The 23658-nt window shown below is 41.9% G+C and overlaps 1 protein-coding gene across 1 annotated transcript in view; it reads right to left on the reverse strand.

The window, feature by feature from the left end:
• The window catches only part of ABTB2 (ankyrin repeat and BTB domain containing 2), a 135722-nt gene that overhangs the window by 39705 nt on the left and 72359 nt on the right, over positions 1-23658 (reverse strand). Inside the window, exons 2-3 of the mRNA XM_049820154.1 lie at positions 11562-11708; positions 8643-8853 (exon numbers count right to left, since the gene is read on the reverse strand). Coding sequence (XP_049676111.1) covers positions 8643-8853; positions 11562-11708 — 358 coding nt within the window. The remainder of the gene's footprint in view (positions 1-8642; positions 8854-11561; positions 11709-23658) is intronic.

A 23658-nucleotide genomic window follows, 5' to 3' on the forward strand; every position in this document is an offset into this window, starting at 1 on the left:
CAAGGTCATCCCTCACATTCTGATTTTGCAATCTTTGAACTATAAAGAAATGAACAATTAAAAAAATTACAACTTAAAAATACCTCAATAGATGATGCCCGGCAAAGGCAGGAATATTACCAGGACCCCAAACATAACTACTGTCTGTCACCTATTGACTTGAACCTGACTTGGTTTTAATTCACTTCACATATCCAGTGCTATGGTTCTCGGAGCGTGCATGGACACACTTCACAGAGTAACAAACAAACATAAACATTTCATCCTGGATCTCTCTTCAGTCTTTCAGTTAGGATACCAGGAGCACATATGTAGAAGGAGTCCCACCAGCACAGGCCCTGACCCTGTTAAAAAGTCAGCGGCTTCTAAGTGTTCCTGGTTTTTTTCTGGCTAGATGTTTACTGCTGTAACATCTACTGAGATGTCACCATAAAGAGCAGGAAGGTGAAAGTTGCTCACTGCAAGTGTGATAAAGCTACGGACTCCTCCTGTTAAATGATACATGTTCTCGATTCTCAAAACTGTGGAAGATATTCAATATATTGCAACTATTCAGTATGGGCTCAACAAATATATAATCCTGCCTAAGGTCAGGAACAGCACTGCCACTGAACAGTTAATTTTAGTCAATAGATACATGTTGATTGTAGCTCACTGGCCTCTGAAATAGGGCCATTCACTCCATCTTCCTCGTGCATGAGTAACTCAAAATTGCAAGTCTGACATTAACTGGTCCAAGTCTGAAACCGGCAAAAATACATGGTAACAGCTTCTTTCCTTAGTGTTGGCGAAGGAAGCTGTTCTTAACTGTTTATAGCCTTCTTATTGTTCTAATAAATCTACGAAACTAATCTTTCATCAATAGCAAATAGCTTTTTTTTTTCTTTAAAACAAAGAGGGGCACATTTTTATGTCCAGTCTGAACAAGCAATGCCATAATGGCACAGCTCAATGTAAGGCTTCCTTCTGCTTCCCTATATTTAATCAGTATATTTATACCAAAATAGCTCTGGGGGGAAAAAAAAAAAAAAAAGAAATCAATGGGACTATTGCATGGGGGTGGGACTGTAATATGCTCACTGACATACCTTTCTGTAATCACCCCGTTGACTTCAGGGATACTGAGTGGATTTAAGTACTGTTAAACATGAATGTATGATTACGGCATTATTCTGTCTCAAGGCAAATTAATCAGGGTCTACTTTTATTATTCGTATATACCTATTCTTGACTGGTGAGGCAGCTGTAGACAGAATAGAAAAATATTAAGATCTCTCAGACAAGAGATCCCAGAATTCGTTTTATTGCAGACCTTTTCAAAGACACAGCCCATTGAACTAAGTGTATCAAGTTCTGTTCCTGATGTGGCATGGTAACAATGGGACATGGCTGTAAAATAAAAGAATTCAGACATAAATATATTAAATTTGAAATAGGAAAGGCTAGGACACAGATAAATCTAAAAGACAGACAATGATGTAGCTATTGCACTTAATAAAATTCCATAAACCTGCAGTTAAAAAGAGTAGAGGGGGGAAAAAAGCCTCATGACAGATCAGCGAGAGTCTGGAAACATCCATCTGGAGAAAAGATTTGTCTTGAAAATCCTTAACCAGCTCTGAAAGCAGCGATACTTCTCAGTGGTGTTGAGGATGCAGCTCAAGCAAACACAGGACTCAGCAGCAGGCTCTGCAGGTTATTCCTGATTTTCCTTCCTTTTCTGCCAGTTGGATGCCCATGCAACACAAAGCAAGACTTTCTGGAGACCATTCACATTAATAACTGGGATGTTAGTATTCTCTTTAATATGAATTGATATCATTGTATAAATTTGATCCATGTGGCCAAATCACTCCTGTCTCAAGCAATTTCAGAATGAACATTTAGTCGCGCCAGGTGTTTTCTGAATACAGGGGAAGAAAGCAGCTAACCGTGAGGGAAAGAGCTGAAGGCTCTAATTACTTCTAACGATGCACCTAGAGATCACCAAGTAAAAAGTACTACATAAGATCAAAGTAAAGCTTTTTCAAAACGTGAAAGTTAGAAAATGTGATGACCGTTCATCAGACGGTCACTGGGGATTTAGAAATAGCCACAGCACAGGGGCTCTTTATTTGCATCAACCACTGCAAGACTCTTGACAGGGAAACCGCGCCAGGAGCCTCTTGAAAGTAGCACTGTAGGAAAGCAGATGCACAAACAACTTGGAGATTATCTTTCTCTCTGTAGAATCATAGAATCGTTTAGATTGGAAAAGACCTTTAAGATCATCGAGTCCAACTGTCAACCCAACACCACCACGCCCACTAAACCATGTCCTGAAGTGCCTTGTCTACGAAGTCAATGGCACGTCTCTGATGTATCTGAGGACAGACTGAATTTTACAAAGTATGACAGATAAAATAAGGTCATGAAGCCACTGGTCTACTCAGTCTGGTCTGAGCATGATTATTTGAATCTAAGAGCATAATAGGCTGAGATGCAAACTCGATCGCCATTGAATCAAGGGGTGCTTGGACAGGATTTTGACGCTGTATCAGGAACTATTAATTTAGACCCATCTCTGGTTTCCATGCTAGCCAGAGTGAATTTGGATTATACGCCGCAAGACAAAAAATATCAAGTGTTCTAGCCAATGACGATTTAAATCAATAGCTCAAATTTTGGAAGAATATAGCATTTGAGCAAATAGCACTCAAAAATAGCACGAAAGGGCTACAATCTTTTCTTCTGGCAGCATCAGATGCATTTTTCATCCTTTCCCAATAAATAATGTTTCAGAGCAGGCATTGCTGGAAATACTCCGCAGAGAGAAAACCCAAGTAGATAGCTCAGCTCCTTCCTCCTACTGCCCAGCTAATGTGGCACAGGAGAGTAGGCACTAGTCCATTTCTCCTGCTCCACCCTATTGAAAAATATGGTTTGCATGCTTATCCATGGGCCCTGGATCATGTGAGGTAACAGATGCAATGGGAGGAGTCCTGCTGGAAGCAGAAAAAATTTTAGGTCACTTTTGAACCCTGCAGATAAAAGCAGCCATCCAGCTGAAAGCAGAATGAGCAGCAGCCTTTCTGAAGGATTTCATGAGACAAGGGAGAAACTGTGTGAGCCCAGGTTTGTTTACAATCATATCACAAAACAGACTCCTCAGGAGAGGCAGCAAACCTGAAGCAAGCCTTCTAGACGCCTGCACATGGAAAACAGAATGAAGCTTTCTCTTTTCTTACGAGGTGGCCCCCTGTGTGATTGTAGTTGGCTTCTTACAGTGTCCACAGCTTTTCCAGCTGAAGAGCTGTGAATTTCCATCAAATTGGCAATCCCCAAATTTTACTGTTGGCAGCTGACAGATCCTGCATCAGCTCTGGAATGTCACTAGAGTTTTACTGGATTTTCACCGACAGAGTCAGATGGGTACAGTCTGTGTGCTTCTGCTGATGTAAATTGTTTTATACTCACTGACATTTGGAATAAAATAATGCACCAGCAAACTCAGACAACATGTAAAACTTGGCACGTCTGCAACATGGATAGCTCAGAAAGGTCTGACATGGCCGGATCCACAGGCCCTGTTGGATAAGCCCAGAATTACTTTTAGAACATTCTACAGACCAACAGTATCAACAATAGGCAAACACAATTTATAGTTTTTTAAATAGGGTAGCTGGCAGAGGAAGAAGCTCAGCCTACCAAAGACACACAGATAATCAGCTACACAAGGAAGCAGGATCCAACTTTTTTGCTTATTCTTAGGTATTAGATCATGCTAACTTTTCTACAATAAATGCTGTACGCACATAATAACCAAAAAGAGATAGGGTGAGGGCAGTCAATGGTGTCTATTCCTAGCTTTAAGGCCGGGCCAGTATCCTGGCCAAGTTAATTAACCTCGGGCAGACTAGTCCACCCAGCTGTAAAGTAAGACTATAATATTGACCTCAATTTGTGCTCTACGGGGAGCAGACAAATACTCCTTAAGATAAGTATCACTGAGAGAGCATTCTTGCCTTGACACACCATTAAAAATAAGGCAAAAGCTTTATATTCCACTTGGGAAAAAGTGAAGAAGGGAGAAAGAAACTTCGTTTACCTTTGGATGGCCCTTCTCAAGTCACAGTATCCCAAACAATCCCAGCAAACATGCTCTGCTGCTCTGGGACATGATCTCACACTGCAGAGTGCTCCCAAGCTCAGCCAGCCTGATATAAGTAATGGGAAAAAACCCAGAGCAGAAGCAGAGCAGAGAGGGAGGGAATGCCACGCGTCCACTCGCTCTTCATGGTCCAAAACCACATTGTCTGAACTGCGACACAATATGATCTCTAAGAAACTCAAAAAAATCTTATTGCCCTGCAGAGACACTTTTTTTGCAGCAACACAGACAGATGTGCTCTCTGATGACACAGACAAGCTCTTAGCCTTCAGGCAGTCAGGTGTATCCTTACTGAGTAAAGCAGCTTGTTCTCACCTCAGGGTCTAATTCCTTTGCCAAAGTATTGCACAAGTGGCACTCTGTATTTGCAAAACACCTCCTCAGGTGGCCTATTTGACACCAAACAGCAGATGGTTTACTCTCTGTGCAACAAATAAACTCCTTTTGGGGTTCCAAGTGGCTCACGGCTTGGTCATATGGCAAGCAGCTGCATTCATTGTGGAAATATTTCAAATATTTTGCTTAAGATACCTGGGTGCTTTCTCTCTTAATTCTGCCTCCTCTCCTTCTGCTTCAATGCCTTCACCTGGAGATAAATATCGGAACCAGACAGAACCAACCCACAAACTTCCCAGAGTTTCAATCTATTGGTATCCCAAATCGTTCACATGCTGGAGGCCAAAACAGAAAGCTCCTCTATCTGCCAAGCTCTAGAGAGACTACGATGTCCACCCCATTCCTGCAGGACTCTACAGTTTACCCACCTCAGTTCTTTAGTTGCCAAGGTGTTTAGCGTGGATAAGGCACATAGCTTATAGGAGTTTAAACTGGCTCCGTTCATTGGGGTGCCTTGCATACCTCCCTGCAAGCGTGGATGTTTTCATACCTCATACAGTTTGCTGCAGGACACATTCAGGAGCTCGGCTAGGTTTTTAAAAGCCCGTTATGGCATATGACACCCTCCATTAGGCATGGTTTCAGAACTTGAATTCTATGCTTGCCTTCACGTTGAAGTAAAGACCTTCCAGACCCTACAGCGTTATGATTTTCACAGCACTTTGCATCACAGTGTGACACACAGAAAGCTCACAGATAACAGAAAGCCAAGCAAGACAGAGAGTAGGTTGTCAGATCGCTAGATGTACTGAACAACCGCAGTTCCTTCCACTGAATCAACCTGGCTCACAGATCTTCCCAAGATCAGGTTTTACCGAGTCAGCAGCTCTAACAGCCATCCCTCTCTGCTAAATTTCAGATTGCTATTCAATACTGATAGATTTATACAGGATCCTAGAAGCTGAAGCACAAGCAAACGCAGAATAGGTCAGCGTTATTGTCCTTGTTTGTGGCAGAGATTTTTTTCAGTAGAAAACAAACTGGGATTGAAGTGCATATAACAAGTATATTCCAGAGAGAGAGAGAGTGCATAATGCACAAAATAGCAATGCAGAGTTTGCAGCTGATTTAGCACAGTTCAGGAAAGAATAAAAGAACTGGGCTGCACAGCTTTGCCAAGTCACATTAGGTGAATCAGTGCCCTCATCTATCATGCCACGAGACTAGCATCTCACACGCAGCCTCAATCATCTCTCCTCCCAAGCTAGGGAAGAGTGGACTATCTCCTGTATGAAGTGCTCCTAGCAATATTTATTCCACTGGCTATGCTAAATAATATGCACAGAGATGAATACAGTAAGACACATACAAATACATCTTGGAACAAATGAAAGGTAGGGTTGGATGTTCATTTCTGGTATACCGGGCAGTATTAATTGCATTTCCAGGTTTCACAAACTTTTCAAAGCCAATTGTTTAACCTGATAGTCCGCAGGTTCTGGTTCCGCACCCCACCCTCACCCCCAATGTCAGGTTCTGCTCCATTTTAATATATCCTCTTTAATTTCCTTTACAGCTAAGTACTGGTCAGAAAAAAATGGCAGAAATTTCCCTTACACCAGCTGTTATAGGATCTAGTGTGGATTTTAAAATAGAATAGAGTTGCAGCCTGCCTTCCAAAAAAACTCCGGTGAACCATGTGAAGAGCATTGTTTGGGAGCAATTGGAGTGATAACTGCTCTCCTGATTTAACTCATTTATTATCCTCAGTGTACAAAACAAGTAGTTGTACAAAACATCATTATACTGAGAGTACTGAAAAGAACACAACACAAAATAGAAAGCTTAATCTACATTTCTGATACAAGCTGTTTAGCAGCTTCAGCTGTACAACTGTGGGAACTAGTGATACAACTCTACAGAATCTGGCCTCATGAAAACTCATTTTTTGCACAGTGTGCAAACATGAAATGCAAAATAAACAACCTTGCACTAGGTAGGGCATTTGACTAAGATTAGTGAGCCCACAAAACAGAGCTACCAATGGGCTCTGAGTAGTGCAGCCATGCCTCTTCCTATTCCTATTTTAGTCAACTTCAGTTAATTCCTCTTGGTTCTTCACACGTGTACAGCAGTTCCCTCTCTCTGATGACTGAGTTCTGCTCACAGATTGTTCTTTTTGAAAGGATTTAGGGCAGGGTCAGACAAACAGAAAGACAATCTTTTTTACTTTTTAAAATAGTTGAGCTCCTGCCAGACTGAGACCTCAAAGAGGCTGGTCTAGTACAAAGTACAATAAAGAACAGAAAGATAGTTCAGCAACCAAGAGAATGAAAACAAGAGACCAGTGGATGTAGCTACGCAGACCAGCCACATGCAAAATATTGTAGCAGAACAGGTAGCTTAAGACTGACAAATTTATATTTTTCTCCTTATATGAAAGTTTCCCTTAACCTAAAGTAACTTACCAAGACTGAAATTAGACCACTAGCCACTTCGGTCCAGAATGTTTTTCTACACCCTGGCCTGAAAATTCAGAGCCTTAAAAGCAGACAGTTCAATCTACTGTTATTCTCAGAGGTCTTCTTATACCTGATCAGCTAGGCTCTGGCCATGAAGCCATCCGCCACAGCTCCAATAGTGGTGGATCGCAGCTACAAGAAGCCTTTAGGGCTGCTGAAATCAGCCAGCAGGCTTGGTGCAGGCCAGCGGACATCTGCATGAGACGGGGTTGACTTGCAGCATCAGAAATGCACAGACTGAAGACAGTGCAGTCTGAGAGCAATTAGGAAGCTTCTCAATTAAAAAAAACCCAAAACAACAGGCTATCTAGCATGGAGCAGAGGAAAAAGCACTGTAATCCCCACATGCGCAGAAAAGGATAGGAAGAAGAGAGAGAGGGCTAACTTTTGTAGGTTTTTAGAATGAATTCAAAGAATTATTTATTTGTATGTTACCGTCATTTCATACCAACTTTAGAAGCTGGGGCTGAGTACAGGAAAGCCCGAGGTGGGAAGAAGAAACAGCGTTATTTACAAAGCTGCAGAGATGTTCTTCTCCTTTCCCTGCTTGCCTGCCCAACACGCGCCTTGCTTTTTTATTTTGTGAATGTGGCCTCCACACCTCACTGGGCTATGAAACTTCCCAACCACAGGCTGCTTTTGGGAAGGGCCAGGATAGAGCCATCGGCCTGATGTCCAGCAGGCTAAAAGAAATCCAAAGAGTAAGCTAGCATAAATACTGGGTAGAGTTAATCAGAAGCCACAATCTCCCATTGAGGGAAGATTTCTGAAATAAATACACAATCAGATACGCAATTTGAACTAGGGGAACCTACCAAGTCCAGAGGCACCTGGGTCTCCCTGCAGGATGCAACTGCAAGGCAGCCATCGGTCTGCCTTTGAGCTGAGGAGCTGGAGAGCAGGAGCTGCCTGACCTGTCAAGGAACTCAACTTGTGGCCGGGGCTCCTCAGGCTCCTCGGCTCTCCGCTGCCACCAGCCTGCCAGGCAGACTGCCAAGGAGCTGGGCAGGAAGGAAACCAGGGAGCTTTCTAACAGAAAAAACATCCCGCTGGAAAATTTCTGACCACTCTAATAATGGGCCTGCTTTCAGAGTCAGTTATGGTGCTGGCAGAAGGTAGGGAGACCCACTGCATTTTCTGTTTAGTTATTGGCTTCCTATATAAATTTTTTTCTATACCAGACAGGCAGTACCAACTGAAGTAATCCTTAAGAAGGATGTTCATAAATCCCTTCAAACCTCTCCACAGCAAACTAGGTTGCTTTTCCCGAGAACGATGACAATTGTTAATTGGTGCTATTCAGAAGGTAACATTTTCTTTGGTAAGGTCTTTACTGCTTTAGGCAACCACACGTACTTTTGGCAGCATCTCTAGACAAGCCCTGCTGGCAGCATACAGTATGTGCCTCGCTCGGAAAGATTGCATGAAAAAACAGCTCACTTTCCAGTTCCAATTCCAAGGCTTCATAAACTTGGCAAAGCTGACAACATAATCTGGCCTGACTGCAGGAATAACTGATGCCTGATAGGTAGCATCCCACAAAGCTGCCCGAGCTGCCCATGCACATGCGGTTACTCTACAAAAGGCTCCTTAGCCTAACTCCCTGACTACTAACAGTTGACCAACCTACGTACCGTTCATTGTTCAGGGTCATTCTAGGAGGGTCAAGGTTGGGATTCTCCATGGACTCCATCTGAGGACAGCGTAGGAAGTAGTAGAGGGTGTGGAGAGCATCAGGGGACCAGGAGATGGGTTGCTGCTGCCGGGTTTGCCGAATGGGGCTCATTCCTGGGCGGATGGTGTTCAAGCACTGCATGTGGTGCATTGCTCGTGATACCAAATCACCTGCACAAAGAGAAAGCATGCAAAAGCATCTCTTTATTATTCATCCACAGTCCTCTTAAGTGCACTTCTTGAGCTAAATAAAATCTCTCGCAGCTCAGAGAAATGTCTTGTGTGTGCACGCAATCTTCTTCCTCCACAAAGGGATAAAGCTGTCCTCAAGATGCCACTTTGCAGGTTGTTGTATGGGAAATTTAACTGCCTTTCAAATGACAAGTTATAGTTAGAAAATACAGAATGAAAGTTCTCTCAGTCACCACACATTCAGAACAGCAGATTTACAGTGATTTTGCTATCCTGTTTTAATGCTGGTTTTCTCCTCTTTCCAACCACATATACCAGTTTCTTGCCTGCCTACAAAAACTAGTGGTATCTTTGTAAATTGTCCACTGCCCAACCTCAGAGCGTAGCTTTCACAAGGCAAAGCCAGTAACACCAGTACAAATACTTTACTCTCACTGCCGGCATCACCATTTTATGAGATCGTTCCCATTTCTTTCAACTGGATTACGGTGTTCTACCCTCCCACCCAGGCACCTGTGACAAATTAATGATGTTATGTTCAATATAGAAATCCCTTCTTTTAAGGGTCTGCTTCTCTCATTCTCACTCTAGCTGCAGGTTTCTCCAGAATAACAAGACCTGACTCTCTTATTAAAAAGCCAATCTTTATCATGCTGACTGTCACAAGCTTGCCAGAATTTGCCCCTGAGCCCTGTAAGAAGCTCAATCCAGGAGCTTTCTAGGCTGCTCAGTCCTCTTGGTCTTTGAACTCGAGCCAACCCGTCTCTGTGTCAGAGTACTAAGTGGACTTGAGGAGGCCTGGAAGAAGGCAACCTGTATTACACAGTTTCTGCTCAGAAAGGATTTTAAGGCTGCAGATTTTTAAAAAGTTGACAGAGCAATGACCCCAAGACAGCAGCTATGCAGTCACATAAAGCTGGTCTTTGTGTAATAAGCTTGCTTTGGGCACACCCTGTTTACTCTCCTTTTATTGTGGTGCATTACAAACTCGTAAGAGCTTTGCAATAAAGGCTTCAGACACTACATGTTTGAGTAGTGTGACTACCATACCAGTGAGCTGAATGATTGCTATAGATTACTATACATAGCTAGGATCTATTTTTTCCTTGGGAGAATCCTCTGTTGCTTTATGTTTTACAGTCCTCTAAAACTCTCACAGGAAACGTTACTCTATTGTGTCCTACAGATACAATACTGGGAAAGGATGGAACTGAAATAGTCGCCCCATCACAAAGCTGGTTCCTGAGAAAGCGCCCTGGACTTAGCCATGCCACTTATGAATTAGTCACACCTCCCTCTGAAATTCTTAGGAAGTTATTATTTGTTTATTTATATCTAACAGCAATACACCGAATTTGCCAAACAACCTCCGCTGAACCCGTGGAGTTCTAGTATTACACCAGTTAGGGAGAAAAACCCTACAAAGCTACTATATGTCTAAACATGATAACGTTATTAGTGGTTCAGATCAATGGAGTATTAAAAATCTCAATTTGCAATGTATATGTATGCCGCTCATTTGTCGCATAGTACATTCAGTTTAAGGACCCACTTCAGAACAGAAAAACCTTCCGATATCTCTGCCTTTCCACTTCAGTAGCTCCCGACTCTCCAGGATCTAAACGTTTTACGAGAATATCATGAATCCTCTAGCACTGGTGGTAACACAGAAGTCTGCGCAGTTATAGCAGAAATGCATCTGGAATTCAAATTTTCAGCTCGGAATAACGTTCCTTCTCCTTTGCACACTCACGCTCTTTATTTTTCTGGCAACGTGCAGCAACATTTTTTTTTAAAAAAAAAAAAAATGTAGGCAACTGTATCAGGAGGTCTATTCACTAGATGTAATGACCAAGTTGGCCAAAGCAGGGACAGAGGAAGAGAGGGAGGAAGCTGTATTCAACCTTAGGCCCATGCTACAAATGTTCTCTTGTGTTCCAGGATAAATAGAGGTGTGTTAAAGGAATTTGAAAACCTCAAATTAAGGCAGGTTGCAAAATAAATGGTGAAACCCACAAACTCCTTGCTGGCCCTGACATTCATTAGCATTCAGATGGTGGAGACTAAGAAAGCGATGCCAGCAGAAACGTTGCAAGGGAAAAGTAGACCGGGAAAACACAAATCATTTTTGTTTACTTTAAAGGGGCTTTGTGAGTAGTCTAGGAATGGAACATTTCATTTGGTTAGCATTAAAAAAGAAGGTTTTAAACAAGTTTTTGTTACCAAAGTGCTCTCAGATTTTTTTTCCTCCACTTTTTAAGTAACCAAAAAGCTTTTCCTTGAATATCCTGCACCCTTGACATTTCCACTGCACAAACACTAACAAAGAGAACCCTCTTTGCCATCTGAGGGAGGTGCCACTGCTGTGTTCCACAAACGTACAAGAAAACCTCCAGAGGCATCTAGGCAAAAGCATCCATCCTCTGTTGGCACTAACACCACTACCTACGAAAAGGCTAGAAAAGCCACATCTCGTACATCTCCAAGGTGAATTAAATATAAAGCAGTCTAATGAAACAACCTGATTTTCATAAACAGCCCCATGAGACAATTAAATCTTACACAACGTTAGCCAAATACTACTCACACTGTCAACAATGGCAACGCTCCCACTGACCTCAATAGCAGAGGGACTGGCTCTCCTGCTTCACTGAAAGAAACCGCATTCGATTACATCTGAAACTTACTCAGTTCAGAGATGCTTCCAACGCAAGTTGCCAACAGAGACTGCTCTAAAGTTCGGAGTTCCAACTGGGCGTAAGCATCAGCCCGTCCATCGCTGCACACAGAGCCATCGTTGTATGGGCTAAAGTAGGCAGGCAGAGACAGCACACCTGGGGATGAGAGCAAAGAACAGTCCTGTTACAAGTGAAGTTACAGGAGCAGAAAAGCAAGTCTCGCTACCGATAGAAGCGATAGGGAACTTGAACACGTTCACACCTTTCTGGGGAGACTTGAGGTCTTTGAATAGCTCAAATAAAATCAAACAGTGCTGTAAATACCACTGGAACGGTTGAAACAGTGAAACTAGGCTCTAGGGAATAAGGCTGGATGTTTCTACAGCCTTTAAAAACTAGAAACAAATTGCAGTTGAGATAAAACTACATGAAAAGCTTTAGTGAAGTCTCTAATATTGTTTATACAACAACTCAGCTGTGCACAGACAGCTTAGTTCTGAACAGCTGTATGCAGATTGCTAGATATAAAGGCTTGATTTTGAGAGGTGTGGAAGATAACCTCAAGCCCATCCAAGGTAAATGGTAGCTGCAATCTTTGCAACTCTGAAAACAAAACCATGGGCTATGCCAGTTCTTTGAACCTGCATGCAGTTTCAAATGCGCAGACGGTGGTTTCCACATGTGCGAACCTTTGGATACGCCAGACTACTCCCACAAGTTCTGAGGTTGACTAAATTTTCATCTCTATAAATGACCCCTCTACTAGAGAGATTAGAAAGATAATTATATTGCACACAACGCATTTACCACACACACACTCCTTCCATTTTATCTTCTTGCACACACGAGCATTAACGCACAGTAACTGAATAGAAAAATGGATTTGCAAGCAGTTTTGCGTAGTTGTTATTGGGACCTCATCCTACTTTGTGCATATCCCTGCAGCTCATTTGCATTGATAGCAAATTAGAGACCATTTGGGTGAATTGGCTGGGAATGGCAGCAAAGACTGGGGATGCTACAAAAAACTTCACATACAGTTTCACATTAAGATGCAGGCGGTCTCTAATAGGGGCAGGCATTCACCTCCTCCCAACCATCTTTTCCACCCATTATCTTTGGTCGAGCATGGCAGATCTGCAACCGCAACGGAAGTCAGGGTAACACAGAGATCCAAAAAAATATTGCCTCTGCTGCTTTCCTCCCAGAAATCCATCAGCTGAATAGTTTCTCTTCAAATTAGCGAGCTGAATTTTGTCATCCTTTGGCCACACGATTGCTCCGTGTGGCACAGAGGGAAGAGTGGGAATGTGACCTCTAGAGCTGATGTGAGGTGGGGAGCGCGGATATGTGACGGACGCCGGGGTGGGCGAGCAGTCCTGCCTCCGCTGCTGGCACCCTGGGGTGGATCGGATGAAACACAGCGTGACACTGCATCCACGCTCCGGGTGGACTCGGAAATGCCTTCTGCAGTCCACTCAGCCAGTGTTCCTGTACCCTTGCTGCTACCATATTTTCAGTTGTGTCCAGCTGCCACCATATTTTTAATTACGGATCTATCCCGCAATTGCAGTAGCACACCCCGACCCAAAATTTTCCATGATTTCAGACGAAGACGCTTATAGCCACAACTGCCTGCGCTCTTACCCTGCTGCATCCTGTATTCCTGATTTTTCAACTTTGATCCATTCACAGCCATACCAGTATACTTCAGCTCAGACCCGTATTTCCTTCCCACCCTCACCTTCCGACCCTGGTTCAGCCTTAGATGTGGAGATACTTTACTCCTACTGCAGTGACCTCCTGTCACATAGGTGCTGTGTATTCTTGTCAAACAAAACCCTGCCAGCTGAATGGCAGTGCATTGTGCAAGACCTTTGTTTCTTTGTCTTGATGTTTTCTTTTGAAATTTTATGCTGAATTGATCTCTCCTACCCTTTTCACATCCTCTTTGCATCCTGCTTGGTGGTAAAGCCAAGGGCTGCATCAAAAACTTCCTGGACATTTTGAGGATAAGGGAATGATTTATCCTGTTGTGCTGCTTCACTGTACATCACTGTTAGTTAATGGAGAAAACTCTGCCAATGCCCTCTGTAACCTGAATAATTAGGAAGTCGAGGCTTTAAGAGCTAACAGAAGCGATGCATGCAAACTAGAAGAGCTTGCTTTAAATACACTGTAGCCTCCTATACAGAGCCCAAGCCACTTCCTTTTCCATGTTAAAGCTATGAAAGGATGTTTTAAAGACATATGGATTGAATTTATGGCTGAGGGAGAATGAAAATAGACTGATTTGTCAAAAGTTTCAAATACAGCCATATAATTCTACAGAGGCGAAAACAGAAACTGGCAGTTACATTACTAATCCGGGGGGGGGAGAGGAAAAAAAAAAAAAAAAAAAAAAAAAAAAAAAAGGGCACATTTTCTCTGCCAGCCAGTTTCAGTTGGTTCTGTTTTCTAACAAGGAATTAAAAATAAAGATTTGTAGAATGATTTCAGTTGGCTCACAAATGAAACAACATTTTCTCAGTTTTTCAGTTAACAGTTTGCCAGGTGCTGTGGGTAAGAGGAAACAGGGATGATTTATTTACTTTTGGAAAAATTACTCATACAAGATAGTTGCGGACAAGATTTGTGGTCTCATCTGTCTTGGTATAGCTGAGGAATATCCTCTATGTACAAGAGAGAAATAAGGAAGTTACCGAGACTCTGGTCACGTGCCAAAGCCCGATGATGCCACTGGGGATTTTCCCTGGGATTGCAGTGGGGTATGAATCAGGCCCTCATTACATAAGATTTCACAAAGGCACCCCACGCCTGGCAGGTCTCGATAGGTATGAGCAGGCCTGGGAATGAGAAAACACACCTCTCGACACTGCTTTTGAGACAGAGAGCAGTGACCGAATGGGCAGCCAAGTAGAAACGTACCCCACCATTATTACGTCTTGCAGCACGGTAATCAGGATTTCCTCTCCGAAAAGTTTCCAGTAACTGCGCAGAGTTGAAAAAGAATCATCTTTGCTCTTCAGATCAGAAATTCAGGCACGAGGACATCTGCAGTCGAGCTTTGCCCACTGGTATTATAATTAGGAACAGGACTTAATCTTTAATACCAATTAAAAAAACATTGTTTGATAACAGAGACAACTGCACTGTGATGACTACTTGTACCCCAAATGGCAGTACCTGATCTCCTCCCAACCCAAATCGAGAAATCTGCCGCCAAAAGGTGTTATAATGGTATAAACCGTAGGAGCAATTTCTATTTCTATCTGGCATTCACATCTCTCTATTTTTATATTTGTGGCAACACTGGTTTTAATCACGGCTAGCTAAATAAGCAAAACTGTAACTGAAATAAATCAGTTCGTGTCAAAACGCTGTGTTTGAAATCACGTTAAAACTGCCGATTTATTTCCTGACGTTCAAGAATGTGTTTTCCCCACAAAACAACAATGTGAAACAGCACGTAATTACCGTGCAGGAATGAACCACTCAGGCATGCACACCACTGTTCTTACAATATTTTCTCTGATGTGGGCTATGTTGCGTTTCCTACACATCTCTGGCTGTATCCTGGCATTCTGGTCACAATTTTTTTTTAATTAACCAAGACGTTAAGTATGGGATCCAAGCCCAGGTGAAGTTAGTAAGAGTCTATTATTAGAGCATGGCTTAGATCAAACCTCAAGAGCACAAGGAGCTAAGAAGTCACCTCTCCAGAATGGCGTGAGGCAACACCCTGTAGCAGCCCAATTGAAAGCGCGTCCGTAGCACTGCGATTAAGGCATGGCTGGCTAACAATTTGTTTCTGATATTTCCACAGCTTTTACGATAGCAGCTGGAAAAAAAGGTATATTTATTCTACTGCAGTTAATATACAAAACCTGTTCCTGGGCACTTGCTGCCAATGATCTTAAAAGGCAGTCACGACTGGGTGAAATTCCAGTTAAGCAGTTCCTTAAACTCAAATTATTCTGCTTGCCTAAAGATTTTGAAATTGTTGTCTGTAATTTGATGCTTTTTAATAGCAACTGAAAATGTTTCCACAGTCTGAGCTAGGTCCAGGGAAAAGTCTGTTCACACTCTTGGACATCTTTCTGCTTTAAGAGGTGCAGCAGTTCTGCTGAGAGCTTTGGCTATAACGTGATTGTTCCCAGGAGCAGGGCTGTGCAAAACTCTTGTGCGGTTTCCCTGAGCTGGGCAACCGGTCCAGTCCTCAAGCAAGGTAACTTCTGTAAGCAAGCCTGGCTCCGTCTCTGAATGGTCCATGGTAATTCAGCTGCTGGCATCAAGTTCTGCTCTTTTGATATCACGATACAAGCAAATGCAGACTTTTACGAATTTTAAGATTTGAATATTTCAAAACCTTACTTCAAATAATTTAAACTTAAAGTACCCATGTTATCCTCACACTTCAAGCCGTTTGCATGTTACATTCATGAAAAAGGACTCGCCATCATTTTTACCTTGCTGTAACAATTTTCTCTGCGTTTTCTCTACTTTAAACTAAATCCTTCATGTTGGGAGACAACTTCGTAGTGATTAACTCATCAGCCATTTGATGTCTTTCAAAAACTTACATGATGTCTGGAGGTTAAGATGAGGCCACTCACAAGTGGCAAAGGGCCAAGGAGACTTTGTCTGGAAAGCACTCCAATTCTGCTGTCTGGGATTCCTCATGGAAATTGCCCAAGGTACTAACTCCCTTATTTCAAGAAATGCCCTGGCTGTATTCATGACAGGTTAGGCAAAGAATCAGGAATATAATTAGGACAGGGGTATACACTGTAAACTACTGACACAGAAAAAGTGCCTTTTTTTTTTTTGTAAACCTAGTAAAGTCTATGAGACAATACAATGTATATTGATTTCTCCCTTTGGCCAGAATAAAAAAGGTTCTCTGGGCAAGGATTGTCTCTGTGTATTGTGTTTGCATTGCACCTAAAACAGCGGCGATCATTACTGATCGCTACCGTAACACAAATTAGGACAACAGGAAACAAGTATCTATTTGGCAAAACCAACCAGAAAGAAAAGCCCTCAGAAAATTCAGGATTGTCTTTATACATCAGAAATTGTTTCTAAAAGCCCCTAACAGCACAAAAAGCCACGTATACGAAATCAGAACTGCTGTGAGCATGCTAGAAAAATGCATTAGGAAACAGAGTAAGAAAAAATGGTCGTGGTGTCCAGCAGCAGTGTACTTTTGCAGTGTTTGGCTTGTGATAAATTCTATAGGAAACCTTCTGCGAGGTGAGAATGATAGCTGATCCCAGTGAACTGAGCTGTGATTTGAAAGGCCAAAATTTTGAAGGCAGATGGTGATGATCTGACTACACCAAAGCGAACAGCCAAATCCCACTGATTTCAATGGACCTGGTAAAAACCTCATCCAATTGCAACTGCAGTTCCCACATTGGAATTTGGCCGTGACATCAGGAGAGCTGTCACCTTGCACAAAGTCCTGTAATTCTTCATGGCAAGGAGCATTCAAGGCTCTCCTTGGTTTTTGTTTCCCATTCTACCAAGCAACACAATGCCATGCAGTTCCCTCTTGCCAATCAATTCAAAGTACTGGGCACCACCTAGAATTAATGCCAATTCCTGGAGCTCTGTTTTCTTCTTCCCGAAGAAAACCACTGCTAGAAAAGCTCAACTCTCCTTTATTTTATGAAATGAGACAGAATCATTCTGACAGAATATAAACAAAGGCTTCCCCCAACCCCCCAAAAAACCGGCAACAAAGTATTCCTAATAGAACTCCACTCAAACCTAAACACATCAGGCTCTATAATCAACTACAGTCATGCTATAGATTGTGAGAAAGACTTGTGATCAGGAAACAATGCATATAATTGCTAACATATAGGAAAATAACGTGGCTTCTGCTATAAAGCAGGCAGGCATCTCTTTCAGTTTGTCTCTGTCAGCAGTAAGAAAAACCAAACACAGTTGCTTGTATCTGCATCCACATTAAACAGTAATTCTGTGATTGAAAACAGGAGGAAAAACAGAAGAGGGAGGAGCTTCAAGCAGAGAGAGAAGATCTTGAAATCCTCTGGAAGTGCTCAACTGAATCTCTCCATCGAAGAACTGCTGTCCTAATTGGACACTTCTGGACAGAACAGCCCTCACATGGGATCCCTGGTCTTGGTCTAACTGCTCGTAAAGACAATGTCCCCTTCAAATTAATGAAACGCAGTTTGCCTGGACTTCAGGAATGTTATCAGAGACGCGCTGCCTTAAAGCACGCAGTCTGGTCCTCCATGTAGCTCAATGCTACATGGTCTGGTCAACCACATAGCATCAGTTGACTGGCAGTATCAAAATACCCCAAAAACAGAGTTTTAAATCACTCTCAAAAACTACTACCCCTTTTCAGGGGTCCAAGTCACTGCAGCACCTCATGTTCCAAAAGCAGGTGAAAGCAGCGGAGCTCACAGCTTCTGCAGTGCAACACAACCTGCAACGCTACCCTTCTGTATGCACTGCCACAGAAAGAGAAGAAGCCGACTGACAGTCACTACAAATATTTTAATGCCTCCTTACTCCTAGGTAACTAACCGTGCCCTGTCCTCATCCCACACTTGCGAGCGTTCAACGTACTTTGCCTCACTTTTGCTATGAAAATGGTGGAATTGGGCTGGAATTTGGAGGGAAGAAGGTAGGAAGTATCTGTAAGAACTATTATATTTGAATCCAGCAGATACACAGAATTGTAAATGAGTACAAATGCAGGAGAAAGGCCTTGGTTTTGTACCAAGTCAGTATTTACTGAGTCATTAATCCCACTTCCATATCGCTGTGGTCTTCTGGACAACCACTAATATGGCTTGGCCCCAAGTGCTTAATTGAACATAAGCACAAGGAACATATCCTTGGCTTATATTTTAGTGACTGCCAAAAAACATAGCAAATTTTATGTTTAGCAGCAGCAGCATACTTTGCAAGATAAAATGTATCAGTGCTTTTATGAGATGGTGATTATCCTCATTTCCATTTCCAAGATGGAGAAACAGAGCCAAAAGGAGGAGAAGCAAGTACTAAGCTCATGCATCAGAACCAGCTCTTCGCAAAGTCCGGATCTCCCAGTTCAGAATCCCTGTGCCATTAGCCTTTGCCTGTACGAAACTGGCCATCATGGAGCCGTTGGTCTCACAACCTGGATCCAGAGATTTGAAATAAATGGCGTGACTATGAGGCTTTAGTCTAGGTTTTTAGGACTATGCTACCTATTTTATACGTCATAATAAAAGGACTTTGAGAACATGATCTGTAAATCTAAACTGTAAACGCTTCCTAGTACTATGACTACAACTACTTTTGAAGAGGAGCGTGTGTGCTAGCATGTCAACAAGTACAACCCTAAAACTAGGTTGATTCATTACAATTTTGCACATGTGGCTTTCCAGGCATTGGATCTTCTACACAGGGTCTGAGGACAAGTGAACACCCACATTGGACTGTAATGTTAGGTTGAGAGACAAAACTACCTACATTTCTAGGACTCATACTTTCAGGATCCAATAAGGCACGTTAAAGAGAAAACCCCACGCCAGGCTATAAACATCAATGAAAAAACAGAGAGAAAGTTTTATGAGGCATGGTATAAACAGATTACGAACACTGTGAAAGAAATACAGAACCAGAATCCTATGCCAAAAAAATGACTGTGGTCCAACAGGCAGAAGATTTAGGATTAACTAACTGTGTAAACTCAATCTCAGTGTCCCAGTTCACTTACCTGGAAAACGGGGATAACTGCTTCATTCCTGTCAAGGGTGTTATGACAGAAGCAGTGTTCTTGCTTCATTGCTCATTCTCATCTCACTCCTGCATGCTACTCAACATTTCAGCAGTGTCCCCATTTCACGTATGTGTCAATAGCACATTTTTTGTCCCTTAGCAACAGTCCCATCTTTCATTTACATAGCCCTTTTTACCTTCAACAATCCCAAAGCTCTCTGAGACACAGCTACTTCAGAGATGAAAGGACACGATGTTGTGACAATGTATAATTCCACTTCAATGGAGCTTATGATACAAGAAGAGAAGCTTTACCCAACTGAAAGGGTTAAGAAAGGCAAAATGGATTTAAGCTTCATAGAGATTCTGATGTGGATACAACATTGGACAGTTAGTCTAACAAACATAGCAAAAATACCATAAGAAATTATAAAAAAGAAACTATATATATATATATACACACACACAAGAAACAAAAGAAACAATATAAGAAAGCTAAAAAACAAACCGGGGGGGGGGGGGGGGGGGGCAGGTAAACAGTGGCAATTCCAGAAACACCAAGTCCTTTAGCAGCATTACTGTGGGGATTAGGAGCTTAGGGAGAAGAGGTTTAAATCACTTTCTCCATTCCCTTGGAATTCTTTAGAAGTCTCCAGTTTAGGTGCTTTTACAGTAAAAACAGCTTCATTTGGAGTAACCAGTGGGACTGCAGCAACTGCAGGCACCAGCTAGAACCCTCATACCCTCTACAATACCCTCTTCTAATCCATTCCTTATTGTTCACTGTCCTTCCTGAAATATGGTCTTTGACTCATGCCCAGTTCTCCAGATGTGGTCTGACTAAGCTCTTTGTACATGCCATAATGACCCCTCTTTACTTGCATTCAATTCTTCTATTTATACATCCCATGATCTGTATGATTGCCAAACGCAAAGAGGATAGTAAATTTATATCCTCTGTCACTCCCAGTTCCTTTTCTTAGGCAACATCGAGATGGAGAATCTGACCAGGGCAGTACTCCAGAATAATCCGACGCAATCCCTTCTCAGCTATTCCAGAGTAATCTTTTGAAAGAGCTTACTCTACTTGACCCCTGCCAATCAACTTCTTTTTACAGGTGAGCCCTTGGCCTCATAAAATCTACCCTCGTTAGACTCTCCTAGCTGTAGTAAATATGCCATTAAAATAAAATTTTAAAAACTGTCATCACTTAAAAATAAACATCAAGACAGCAGTTACATCAGTTAATGACTTAAAATATCAGAGCATCATAAGAACTGTTTATTCTATGCTTATTTTAAAAAAGCTATGAGGAAATAGGAACTCAACAGTAACAAAACTACTGCTCCTAAAGGACCGGTCTTTTTCAGCCGGGTCAAGGATTGTCTCCATTAGCTGTCAGCAACGCCAGCCCTCTGATGCACAGCCGCACAGTTTTTATTTTGTCAGGGTGAAATATGCATCTGTCACTCAATATAAAATTGAAATTTTATCTAAGTGGAACACAGCACAATCTTGAGACCATAAAGTCTGACCTCAGGAGGGCAAGGTTTGGAGTCTCGCTACAATGATCACATGCATACCATGCCTGCAGACAAAAATGATTCAGGTTTGGAGTCACCGGCCAGACAACACAAAACTTGGGGCGGGTGTATCCTGGGTCATTCGCTAGAAAAAAGACAGTATATTGTAGATTTGATACCTAGAGTTTAATCTCCAATGTTGTTGTCAGTGTAGCTCCAGTAAATTACTCACATCAGCATTTACGTGCATGAGTAGTTCATGAATCACAAGCTTTGTCATTTTTACCCCAAAACTGCCTAAAGCCCAATATAAGCTTTGGTGAGTGCAAGTTTTTGGGACAAGTATAAACACAAACCTCCGCCATACAGATAACAATGTTAGTGGTTGACATGCACCATTAGACAGGGTTTACTGTCTAGGAGCATTTTGTTAGTGCTCAAGACCAGCAAGAATTCTGTCTCAGAACAAAAGCTATTCCTCTTTTAGTTTTTATTTCCTCAAACGCTTGGAACTATTTGGCAGTATTTCCCCCACTACATAGCAAACCAGTCACTTACTAATGATAGTATTTTGCAACTTTCTGCTTCCTCACATCAAAGCATCCTGGAGATCTTATCAACAATGACCAATTGTTTAGAGACTCAGAAGTGGAGTTGAGGAATTCCACTTACTCACCAACCGCTGAATTTTGCCCTCTATCTTTGCAATCCCTTATTTCCAACATCATGTGTGGTACTAGAAGGTCATCTCATACCATCAACATTCAGGCCTGGCTTCCTTCCATGATGTATGCCACTTGCTCTGGCTTCTAGCACCTATTTTACTCTCTACTACTGCATCCGCATTCTTCTTTCTTGTCCCCCCACCGTCACCTACTCATCATCATCATGCTTGTACTCTTCCCAGGATTCAGCCTTTCAAGGCTCTAGACCAGTTACAAACAAGAGTAGATACAATATCTATTTTTGAACATTCCCTTTAGGCGTAGCAACACTCTAAAAATTTGGCAATATTTGTAAAGCTAGCAGGAAAAAAAACCCCAACAACTCCACTACAAGGCTCTGGCCTCTCTCTTTCATTGCCTAAGTGCCAAATGCATTTCAAAGTCTAAGTCTCTTAGTTGTAGCCATTTATAGTTTGTATAAAAAGCATAACTTGTACACTTCCATCAGAGTCCTAAATATAACTGCCCTAAGCAAGTATGCACTTTTCAAACAGTGCCTCTTTGAATTTCGTTTTCAAAAGAATGCTGTTGGCACTATATTATTTATAGACATTTACATTAAGATCTAAATACTTGGTCAGGAAACCACTCAGATTAATGGATCCCCAGCATTGTTTTAGAACTCTAAATAGCTCAGAATAAAAACAGGTTGCCTATATTTTTATTCTAGAACAGCATCTTTTTTGCATAACCATAAAAAGCAGCAATGTTTACAGTGCTCAGACTGGATGGGCATAGTTCTTTGAAGAATCTGGAAACACTACCACATGTTTCAGTTTTTTAACACAGCATCTACGTAGAGGATGAAAATTACAATGTCAATCTTCTATTTTATTTTATTTTTTTTTAACAGGGAAAATACATTTTAGTATCTTTATTACACCCATGCACTATATCTGTAATGGATTCAACCATTCAACCCAATTGATTTTGCCAGGGTGCTATCTTCTTAAAGCTTTCTTGCACGTGAGTTTCCAATTACACCATTTCATAGCACGCAATTATTTTCTTGACACTTAGAACATAATTATTTGTAGAGGTGACTTCCTTCACGCTGACAGTGTCCCCAGGAGGAATAATACTGTGTAGCTGAGAGAGTGAGCACACATGTGCCAGAACAGCTTTGGCAAGGGCATAGCCAGCACTCCAAATACCAAAGCGGTTGTTCTCACAGACAATAAGCAAAAATAACGTCATGATTTTGCACTCACCATTTCTACCAGAGAGAGAACCAAAATAATTTTCTTTAAATGTTATGGAACCCTTGCTGCTAACTGCAAAATAAAGTGGCATTTCTTGCACTTTTGCCAGAAGAGCAGCTCAGCCCTATCCCCATCACTGCTGGCAAATTCTGTGCGTCCTGAGGTGTAGGAAACAAACTCGGGACTGCCTACCTGCTTATCCACAGCTGTGCGGACCATTCTTCTAAATGCCTTTCAAAATCAGGAAGTCAGTTATCTTTCAAGTAATCTTGAATTATACTGTGCTAAAATAACATGACCACAGTCATAGTCAGGGGCTATTCAAACAGCAGGACCACAGCAACGTACTTACTAAAGACGACTACCTGAGGAAGGACGCAAACTGACTGCAATTAAAAAAGGAAGCAGCTATTATCATTTTGTATTCCTCTCCCCCTTTTCAGTTAGCACCCATTTCCAACAATGAACAAGCCTGCTCCTAAATGTGAAGATATTCCTACGGCAGCGTCTCACACACTAGTGGTAAAGATTAAGATTACAAGGAACCTTCCCACAATTCTTAGGAAAATAATGGAAAACTGGCTCTCAGAGGAAGATCCTTTCATTGACAAAAAAAAAAATAAATAGCATAGCTGGAAAAACTTTTTTTTTTCCTTATAAAATAAATGATCATAGCATTACCTCTGACTATAAAACCTTTGTAGTCATTAGACTATAAAATTAATATTTTTTATTTTGTTGGTTCCCTGCTGAACCCAGACTACGTTGCTCTACATTACAATTTTCAATCTGATGGTAACATGCAGCATCTCTACTGCTGTATAGCAGAGATGCACAGCATGGAAGTACTTGAAAAGCAAAGGTCCATACCACATAAATAATCCCATGCCACATAAGTAATCACTT

Source organism: Accipiter gentilis, chromosome 17, assembly GCF_929443795.1.
Source record: "Accipiter gentilis chromosome 17, bAccGen1.1, whole genome shotgun sequence".
Lineage (NCBI taxonomy): Eukaryota > Metazoa > Chordata > Aves > Accipitriformes > Accipitridae > Astur > Astur gentilis.